Here is an 11,453-nt window from a genome sequence, read left to right as displayed (position 1 = left end):
TACATGATATCAAAACTGAAATTTATTCATCATTTTGTTATCCAAGACATTTGTTTGATATGTGGTGGTCAAAATTCAATTTATACAACTTATAACTGGAGTTTCAAGTGTAACATTATTCAAATTTTATATCACATTTAAAATCATGACAACATACGTTTTCCAAATATTTTTGTTTTCAGAAGAGAAGAATCCTAAAATAATCCTAAATTATCCTAAAATATTCTCATTATTGGTTCAAAATTTTGCCCCTGGCTACAGAATTTTGTTAATTTGTGTTTGTGAAATTACAAGAACTACATCAAACATTACAGAAAGGATTATACATATTTCTACAAATAATGTTTTTAAATTTAGTAAGCAAGGGTTAGTAGCAATAATTTGTGATAATTATAATCTTCAAATGATTTTTCATTTCTTTAACAAAATATGTTAAGAAACATAGAATTGAATTAAGAATTAATCACATTCTATAAGAACAATGTCCCTTAAAAAATGGTCAAATGGAATTTCTGAGTATAAAGATACACCAGTCATGTTTTCTTATGGAAACAGCTGTTGATTTTGAAGCAAGGTTAGATGTTTGTAAAATTTTGACTTGAAACTCAAAATGTTGTTTATTAACTGGTTAATAAAAACCAGGAAATAATATCAGCTTTATCACTATGATATTTGTATTGGAGGTTTTCAAAGAATATCTTTCGTTGGAAAAGGGTGTGATGTTTTAATGCAACCATTATTCTTCCACACTAACATTGCTATTAATCAAATATATACACGTACTGTATGTACCAAAGATGTAATAAAACACAAGTGTATTAGTAAGTTCAAGTTGTCTTTATGAAACAAAGTTGATAAAAAGAACCAGAATGAGACTGATGAACGATTTTAATGTTCCATATGTACAAACAAGTTGTGTATTAATGGCTTAATAAACTTTAAATAATCGTAAAACATTTTTAATTTTTCACCACCCTGAAACAGAAAGAGAAAGAAATGTATTAAAATTATTGAAAACTAAAAGGAAAATACATCTTGATAAAGTTCTTACAGTTTTTACATAAGTAAGAACAAATATGATTAATAACACTGTAAACCAGTAATGAATAGAACTATAAGTCCAAAATGTATTTTGTGATTGAGGACATTACTAAAACATTCCCAAGACAATAAACACTCACACCAAAATTAATGTAAATTGTACATATGAGAAAGAATACCTTTTCAATACATCAAAGTTATATATGGCTTTCACTAGCACATCAAGTTGAAAGCTTTTTGAAATGTTCAAATAAAATCTATAACACCATTATTTTGATCACAGTTAAAGTAATTATTATTTTACGAATTTATACCTAAATTGTATTTCGACCCTACAGCTCTCCAGGCAACTTACTTAAACCACTTTCATAAAATGGAATCTCAAGTTGGTTAAAAATGATAAATACGTTTCATAAATCTGTTATTCTTCACATGACCTACATTTAACATTACAACCTGAAAGAATGCAATAAGTCATTCCTATAATTAAGTGTACATGTTCCTAGGTGTAGGCCCAATATACATTGTATGTATATTTTATATTGCTATTTTCAACATACAAAACACTTTCCAATCTCATTTGAGTTTATAAATGCATGGTTACTTCTAGCACGCAAACATTTAGTTGCTTCAAGATATCTTTTACCTCATTAACTATTTCTTTATGGATCACCTAGGACTCTTCAAACCACTTTGATCTTCGAGAGACCATTTCAGAAGTCATCAGTTTCTGTTTATATTGTTCTACAAGACGAGAGAAGTTGTCATCTTGTTGACGATTGTTGGATTTTCTTCTCTGATTCTTCTTTTGTTTCTTCTTAACACTTGTATCTTCCTATAGATTACAAAAAGGTTTAAACTTAAGAATTTTATAAATGTTTGATTCAGAAAAATATTTATGAACAAATAAAAAAGTATCTTTACTGTATTCTAAACAGAAATTATATTTGAATGAATTCATTTTGAAGTTAAACACCCAAAAAAGATTATTTTCTTGCTTAGTGGTAAATCAGAAACTTACTGGTATAATCAGTTAGATAAGATTTTTTATCCAACAACAATAAGAAAAGTGTAATCTTTCTTAGCTTCTCCTAGCAATTCACATAATCAATAGTAAATTAGAAATATGATGGCTCACAATTAAAGAAAATAATGACAATTTCAAGTGCAGCGAATCATAATATTTAAATGTGAAAGTGATAGACAAGTTAGGTCTCTGAACTCAAATAAAAGTATTTTTTTATTATGGTAAAATTTAGCACATGTTTTATCATAAAACAATATTAATTTTGCATACATCTTACAGTTTCATACTACAGATGGGAATTAATGGTTTAGAACAAATTTTACTGTAAATTATTGTTAAAATTAATTTGATATTGGGTCAGAAACACTCTGCAACTTATTTCCTTCAATTTAAAAATATTTCCATATAAAATAATTACAATTAGTCTAAAGTAACTTTAGATGTTATGATTACAAATTTTTCTTCTTTTTTAAACACATAATGAGATAAATTACCACCATTTGATTACACTTCTAACAATAGATCAGGTGTGTATATGTTACACAATGTGCACAAGTTTAAATTCCTAACTTTTTAATGTACATTAACCTTCAAATATCAGTATCATAAAAGTAAATACTCTTCTTATTTCAATTGTGGAAAATAATTGGTAAAAAATTTTCATGACTATTGTACATGCATAGTTTTGTACAAGAAAAACTACACTCACAGTTTTTGACTCAGTGTTAAAAGTTATCCTAAACTCAATTTTATAAAGAGTACATACAAAATTATTCCTTAAATGCTTTTCTACAGCAGTGGCCATTTCTTGTCGTTTCCTTTTAGGATTTTTCTCAAGGTTATCGGTTTGAAGTTTTGGACGTTTATGTCGAATTTTTGGTCCAAAATGACTTGAAAGTCCCTTCATTCCTTCTTTTGCTTTAGACCCCATATATGATTTACCATCTTCCTCACTTCTCCCTTCAGCATGGTTCTGTGGAGGCATCTCAGATCTTTTCTTCTCTTTCTTATTCAATTTCCAGGGAACCTTGGCAAGTCGTAGTCCTCCTTCACCTTTCTATGATAAAAAAAGAGAAAATTATCAAATTAAAATGTACACATAATAATAATAATGTTACACTATTTAAACAACATTTATAACATTGTAAAATAGTGTTTATCAAATGTTTAAACAGACATTAGTGATACTCTAAAAGAAATAAAACTAAACCAATGTAAATAAACAATAGCAAAACTAGTGGTGCATTATTACTGATCATTTCTAACAAGACACTGAAACAAGTATTTTATATGATGTTTCTAAAAGGATCTATGCTTTTGTCCATACGTAGGTTATAAGAATTGTAGTCTTTTACTTTAATTACACTTGTTTATTTTACAAATAAACATTTTTATATTTCTAAAAAAATATATCTACAACGACTTTATTTTTTACAAGAGTTTTACCAGAATTCTAAATTTGAAATAGATTATGTTGACAAATTTTACATTGGTTCTGTTTCATAAAGCTTCAAGAAAAAGTAGCAAGATCAGACAAACATAATATTATATTATTAAAATTGCAAGCAAAGACTGTTCTTAATAAAATCTAAATATTGTTTCTTGGAATACATTAGTAGACTCCATTAAAACGTATTTATTATTCTATTTGTTCTCTATTTTTATTTCTCCACAAATACTTTTAAAAAAATATTACTTCTTAAAACTTAATTATGTATTGAATATATGAACCTAGTACTCCAAAAACGGAAAATTTTGTTTTTAAGTTTATGTTTAAAGCTAAACATAAACAATAGGTTCCATAAGTATCGAAACTTGGTTTTTAACACAATAAGCCTTCAAACTTATCACAGAGCCCCTGGGCAAGTGACATCTTGTTAAAGAATAATGAACAAACTGATGTTAAAAGTTGCTATTTTTCCTAACTGAAAAATGTATGCAAACTTTTTATTTATGTGTACCATAAGCCTTCTGGTCCTCCCTATTGGAATCAAATTATTCCGGTGTATCTCTCATCTAAATCATCATTTATCACATCTAATAGTACACTCACAAGATACATGTGACTCCCTCTATGCAACTTCTACCAAACTATACCTTTGAAGTTTGGAAAAAGACAAAACAACCAGAATAGTGCAGAGAAAAAAGGGTGGAGACAAGTACTCATCAGAAATACATTCTGAATGTATGAAAATTATAACTTCTGATACAGTACTTCCCTCCACGCACAAGATTAGTTAGAATCCCACATTGATTAGAAGGAGGGATGATCAATGTAAGAGGAGAACTGATGTACCTCCCAGGATTGTCCAAATGATACCTCCAGAGATGAGGGAGTCAGATTTGAAGAAGGGAACCACCACACCACTTTTGATCAGGTGTACTTTTCACTCATTCATAATGAGTGGAGTAAAAAGGTGGAGAAAGGATAGTAGCAGATCAAAATGGAAGTGAATTGAAGGAGGACAAGTATCCAAACCCTTAAATAGATATACACAAATCAATCTCATGAAGTAGCAAAGTGGGTAAACAAAGGACAAGCCTCATGGTGTAGATAGGCTAGGATGTGTCAGACTATATTTGACAAGCCAACTCTTTCCAAAACCCATGCAGAGAATAGAATGAGGATCACAGTCTTCATCTCAAGCCCCAGAGACAAGATGGAATCTAGAACCATCCAAACCCAGGGCATAAAACATGTTATATCAGGATTATCTTGATCTGGGAGCCAAACATCCAGTATCACAATGGGTGAACCAAAGTTATGGATGAGACCTCTCTGAGATGGGAATATGCAGTTAAGCATTGGTGATGTCCTTCTTGGTCATCCATGAACATGAAAAGAATGCTCACCAAATGGTGAGATAGAACTCCATGGGGTAACAGGGTAGGTGAATAAAGTGACTGAGGTGGGACAAATAGTCCTCATTTTTTTAGGAATGACAAATAACACTATGTAACAAAATTTTTACTTTTTCTTGTTCCAGGGCAGAAAGTTTTATTTCCCAATTGCTTACACCTAAAGTAAATGGAAAAGACCTATTTTCTCTTCAAACTTTGCTTTTGTGACATGGGTAATGAAATTTTCAAATTTACCCATTTTCCAGATCATTCCAGGTAGATTCAGTGTTGAGTAGCTGATAAAGAATTTTCTTGAACTTACAAGAATTTTCAAGAATGCTGTAAAACTTACGAGAATTTTCAAGAACCTTTTAGAATTTGCTAAAACTTTCCATAGTGATATATATATACAGGGACTCACCACTTCAGTTTAGTTCTAGCTGCCTAAGTGAACACATAGATCTATCTGATTTTATCAGAGATGGCATCAAGAAGCTGCAAGCATTTTCCAGATGCATTCTGCTATGTATGTGGCCAATTTATCAAGACAAGAGTGAAAAAGTACTGTGTGACAGTATCTACTGAAATGTGTGAAGCCGACAAGGCATATTGCGGCATGCCTGTAGGGATCAAGACAAAGCCTGGGCACCTCATTTTATCTGCAAGCACTGCAAAAAACAACTCTAGAGGTAATATGGACAATTTTTGCTTGCTTGAATAGTAAGATTTTATATTATACAAATTTTATACCTTTTAAAATTTATATATCTTTTAATTTATTTTTTAAAAAATTTCCAAAAGTATAGAAAAAATAGCACATATAAAATATTTTGAATGAACCTCTTACACGTTAGTGCCACACTACCCTGAGCTCCCTGTACCCACTCTGCCAGAGAGAAAGTAGCCATCCTCAGAAGAGACCAGCAAATCAGAAGCGGAGGTAGACGTTGAAGATCCAGATTACAATTTTAGAAGTGAAGCTGGTGAGAGAAACCCATATCACCCCAACCAAAGAGACCTCAATAACTTTATCAGAGATCTTGGTCTAACAAAGTCAAATGCCGTGCTTTTGACATCTAGGCTCAAGGAGTGGGATTTGTTAGATGAAAGTGTGCAAGTTGCAAGTCAGAGGAAGCATCACTGACATTTTTTAAGCTTCTTCATTTGTCAAGATGGGCTCTGCTTCTGCCACAATGTATCTAATTGTGCGAGGTAAATGGACTTGCCTGTAACCCAAACGAGTGGCGCCTCTTCAGTGATAGCTCGCCCAGAAGCCTCAAAGCTGTGCTGCTCCATCAAGGGAATAAGTATCCATCTCTTCTCCTGGCTTATTTGGTGCATAGCAAAGAGGAATACAACAGCATAAAGACCTTGCTAGAAGCTTTGAAGTATGATGAGTATGGCTGGAAGGTTATAAAAGACTTCAAAATGGTGGCATTCTTGATAGGTCTCCAAGGAGGCTTTACCAAGTTTCCCTGTTATCTTTGTTTTTGGGACAGTAGGAACACCGTAACACACTAAATGATTCATATGTTGTTTTATTCAGACCTTATGTAAATTAAAATGTGCAAATTTGCCTGTTTTTACACATAAAATAAGTTAATTTCTAAGTTTCATTATTCAGGTCACAAAAGTGAAGTTTGAAGGGAATAATGGCCATTTTCTGTACTTTTACAACACAAGCAATTAAGAAATAACACATACTATCCAAGAACAAAATTTGTGTTACATAGTGTAATTGAGAGTAAAATTCTTGCAATTGACGAGAGACACATTTAATAGCCTGTTGAGTGAGGAGGTTCTGAACTGCTTTTGACACATGCTGACAAACAATGGGATCCCAAAGTGGGAGGAAGAAAACACATACAGGAGACAAGGGAAATGTGTCAAGAAATGAGATTTTGAATCCAAACATCAATGACAAAATGGTACCATCATGGTACCATCATTGGAAAAAGGCCACAAATCGAGCTCTTACTGGACCAGAGCCCACTAGGTAGTTGCTAGTACTGTTGGATATGTAACGTGTCATTGAGGAAAGTAAGCTGTGGTACTTTGAGAAGGAGGAACAGATAAGAGTTCAGAAGAGGAAGGACAGGAAACTGTAACAGATGCCACACTTGATTCTAATTGAGACAAATGGGTTACAAAATGGGAAAGCGTAGATTGTTGTTGGACCACAACCACTCAAGATTCCAAAAAGGATTGTATTGCACATGAAATGCCATTTACATGCATTTCTTGAATCTACATATGGCCCTGTTTTTATGGCTCTTTACAGAAGTCCTGAGGGATATTCTGGGGATGTCCTCTCCTTCCTTACCTCTATGTTGGTACATTTTTCATCTTTGGTTCTGGCATTATATATGTGATTTCTCTATTGTTGTGACTTTCTGGCTCAGGATGCTGTAAAGAGCCTCAAATAGAAGATGAATAGTGCAAAGAGGGTAAGATGTACATGGGAAAATTGGACAAGGGTTAAACTGAAAGGAGAATCAAGTGCATAAAAACAGAACCTAACAGTTGTTGTTCCATATGTCAAGATAAGTCAGTCTTCATAACAATAAGCAAGGGCAGACTGATCTAAAGCCCATGGCCTAACAACATCATTTAACTAGGAGGCAAATTGTTCAGCATGGGCCTGATTGTTAGGGGAGAGGAAAAAAACTAAACAGGGTTGGGAAGAATGTTCATGTAGTAAGGAAAGATGTTGGTCATAAGAAATAGGTAAGGGATAAAACATCACATCCTTGAAAAATAATGTCTGAAAAAATGGTGGAAAACTAAACTGAGTCTTCAGAAAAGGTGCAAAAACACACAGCAAAATAAGGAGGTGGAAAGAAGTGATCAAAGTGTTTGTCAGCCTGAATAGGTTCAACATGTTCAGGAAGAAGTGGATCAAGATCTGGAGTCAGATGTTGACCCATATAATGTTCAATTTCTCTACAAGGAAACATTGATAAATCTCCTGTCAGGTCACCTACTTCTGGACAAAGCTACTGTCGAAGTTGAGACAACTGAAATGGTGACATTAACTTTGGAATTCATGCTTCTAAAGTCAATAACAAGGTAAATGAAAAAAAGACAATTACAGTGAGACAGAACTAAAATAACTCTAAAGAAAACAATATTTTATAAAGTATAACCACTTTATGAAGAAACTGCATCTCAAATTGAAATTACATTAAAAAATACTATTCTTGTTTGGTAGAGGAAAAGAGAGGGAGTCACTTGCGTCACGTGAATATACTATACTTCTATTGGTTGAGAGGCTACGCATGATGGTTTACATGACAGACATGCTGAAAACATTTAATACTTAAGGTGAGTGAAGGGTTTGCAGTATGCATAAAGAAAAGTTCACATATAGGGAGCTGCAATGAGTGACAAGAGGTAAGCCTGTGAAAGGAAGAAAGCACCATTCAGAACATTATGTAACTCAATGAAGAAATACATACAAATATATGAAAAAAAAGACAATTTGTATCAGAAAACTAGTTTTTATATTCCTAAGTGTTTTCCTATGACTAATATTTCTACTTCTCCACTTTATTTTCAATCCTACAAAACTTACTTTTTTTAAATTCTCTCTACTTTTCACCAACCTTCTTGCCTTTGCATTCAAAGCAGCTCTATTTTCCACTGAAAACTCAACAATTGGTCTCTGAAAAAATAAAGCAGTAATATACAGGTGAGGAGTTATTGCAACTATTTATAAGGAAAAAATTAAAAACCAATGCTAAATATACATTTTTCTTATAACAGAATAGCTAATATCTATTTTCGCAGCAAATGTCATTACAATTCATTATCTGTAGACATTCTTCATTTGGCAACTAAAAAGAAATACAAGCAAGAGATAAAAAAAACAAAACCCATTAGAAATCTGACAATTCTCAAAAAACAACTGAATATTTATCTTTTATATACTTTATAAGTCCATGAAAGGTAAGATATCCACTGCATTTAAACATCATTTGTGCAAGGGTATTTTTATTTCTTAAAATTGATTGTCAAGTGATATTTCACATTAAAATTTCTTAATTTGTTGGTCTAAAAGCTGGAGATTGAAATTGTTTTCTTATAATACAAGAAGTATTACCTGTTATGCTTAAAAGTCAAACTATTGTTTCACAATGTTATAGTAGCTTAAACCACCAGTTAACCATGAATAATTAAAATAAGCAGAGACAAAGTGAAAATACAATTTTACCTTTCCTTTACAGTAAATACTGTACTAACCTTTTTTACAGTAAAAATATCTGGGTTGTTATTTAGCTCTCGCAAAGCTTTCAGAGCATGCTTGTGTTCTGTAAAGGCAACAAAGCCAAAACCTTTTGATTTCCCCAGCTTCTTTGTGTCAATCTGTTTTAAATTACACATCACTCTTGCCTGAAAATTAATTGAAAAAATAAATGATAAAATATAAAAAAATTATATTAATAAAACTACAAACAGTTGCAGCAGTTACAATAATAGAGATTACACTACTCTTTGTGAGGTACTGCTTATTTAATTATTCTTATGGATATAAAAAAAATCAGCAACTACTGAAAATAATCTATATGTGATCAAGAAAAGACAATGCAAGATGTAATGCAGTAACTATAAATGGAGTAAAACATTTCAAGAGGTTTACAACCTTGATTCTTAACTATATACATACACTATTTACTGGCACACCCTGATACTGTTACATTAAAAAAAAATTGTCAAATTATTACATAAAAACCTTCTGTAATCACTGTATTTTACTGAGGTATCAATACATGCTAAATTTAAAAAATGTAGTCAAATTCTTATGTACTAAACATGCAGGATGGTATAAATTGACATAATTTTCTAAATGAACTTTATGTATTTTTATCACCTCTGTGATTCTTGCTTTGTGATCTCCAACAGCTTGGAGGAACATTCCTTTTAGCCTTCTGTCATCTACTGAAGCTGGCAGGTTATGTACCATGAGTCGCACTGGTGAAATGAAATACTGATAGTTACGCAGCAGTTTTTGCTTTCTGGTTTCTAACTGAAATGTTAAGATGAATGAAACGTCATACTTAAACTCTTAAAACTTTCAGTCAGAAAATAAAAATTTTTAATTATGTTTTCATGATTAGTGTTATTCTATTAAAAGTTAATTATGTCAGTATTTTGAATGAAGCTAATATAAGGAAGGCACTTCATATTAAACAATATTTTTTTATTCAAACTTGGAAAACTAGGTTTGAATAAACAGCTCAATGCCTATAACCTTCTTCACGTAATTCATACATAAATTCTTGTTACAATAATGAAGTAAATAAAAACAGTACTTTCTGTTTATTCATAAAAATATACCCTACTGATATAATTAGTTAACATCAGGTAACTGTACAATTACATATGAACAAGAATAACTATGTTAAGTCTAGCATTATAACTTTTTTTATTTCAATTATAGTTGTTTGGCTCAAATATCAGTCATTATTTCTTTTCCTTACAACTATTTTCATATGTAATTTTAAACTTTACCCTGCTATAACAGGATTATTTTTATTTGTGCTTTTTTGAAGTAGAGTGGGCACTGACAAGTGAGAGGATAGAAAAGATTGTAAATTAAAAATCAAGACATAAATGTATCTTAAGAGATTAAACAAAGCAACCATGTCAACATTTCAAAATACACCATTTTCCTTCACTTAATCAGTTAGGAAGTTTCAAGACTCTAACTATATTAATAATACTACACAAAAGTAATTCATTATTACACATATTCAGACTTTTTTTCAATCAAGAATGACAGCTTTTACCCAACAGGTAACTGAGTTGAATAAAAATTTTTCCAACTCAAGAAATACTTCTTTTTAGTAATTATAACTTTCAGATTGGAGTAGAAACAAAATTGATTTTACACAACTAAAGTTGATAATTAACTGATTTTCTAAATATTTACCTAGTAAATTTCAATAACAATAAACCAATAAGTGGACTGAATGATCTACAGATACTGTCATCTTTGTTTAACATTTGATAAAGTTGAAGCAAAGTAAACACAGTGTAATTATCTGAGGGTAATAAAAGTAAAAAGGGGCTAAAATATTTTATAATAACTTTTTAGGGTTTGACAAATAAATGTAGTCTGGAAATTTGGCTTTAGATAAATACAACTATTTTATTTTTGTGGTAACAGAAGAATGGAATTCCATTTATATGCACAGATTCTTATCAATATAATATGAAAATGAAGGGTATGACAATACTTCAAATTATCAATGTTTACTTTGTTCTAGAAACTGCTCTAATTTCACTCGATTATATAAATATGTTTTGCAGACCATGATAAATCAGGTGTACAAGTTATACATATTTTACAGTTTATTTTCATACATTTTTGTAAACTGTAATGCTTTTTCTTCACTGTTTTATGGTTAGGAAAAAAACTTAGAAATTTTTTTTATATATATAATTTTAAAATTACTGAAGATATGTATTGTATATGATATCATCCAATAACACAGCATCAGCTTTTAGTAATCACTTCTGACTGTTCAAATTTCCTTTAAAA

At 31.1% G+C, this 11,453-nt stretch overlaps 1 protein-coding gene across 1 annotated transcript in view; it reads right to left on the bottom strand.

The window, feature by feature from the left end:
* Nucleotides 1-11,453, bottom strand: part of LOC143232604 (RNA-binding protein 28) — a 40,183-nt gene continuing 28,730 nt past the window's right edge. The window contains exons 10-15 of the mRNA XM_076468224.1: nt 9,780-9,935; nt 9,152-9,301; nt 8,484-8,573; nt 2,835-3,125; nt 1,688-1,876; nt 1-975 (exon numbers count right to left, since the gene is read on the bottom strand). Coding sequence (XP_076324339.1) covers nt 1,715-1,876; nt 2,835-3,125; nt 8,484-8,573; nt 9,152-9,301; nt 9,780-9,935 — 849 coding nt within the window. The 3' untranslated portion in view covers nt 1-975; nt 1,688-1,714. The remainder of the gene's footprint in view (nt 976-1,687; nt 1,877-2,834; nt 3,126-8,483; nt 8,574-9,151; nt 9,302-9,779; nt 9,936-11,453) is intronic.

Source organism: Tachypleus tridentatus, chromosome 11 (genome assembly GCF_004210375.1).
Source record: "Tachypleus tridentatus isolate NWPU-2018 chromosome 11, ASM421037v1, whole genome shotgun sequence".
NCBI classification, from domain to species: Eukaryota; Metazoa; Arthropoda; class Merostomata; order Xiphosura; family Limulidae; genus Tachypleus; species Tachypleus tridentatus.
Note: the sequence above shows the minus strand (reverse complement) of the source record. Positions and strands in the feature narration are given on the sequence as shown.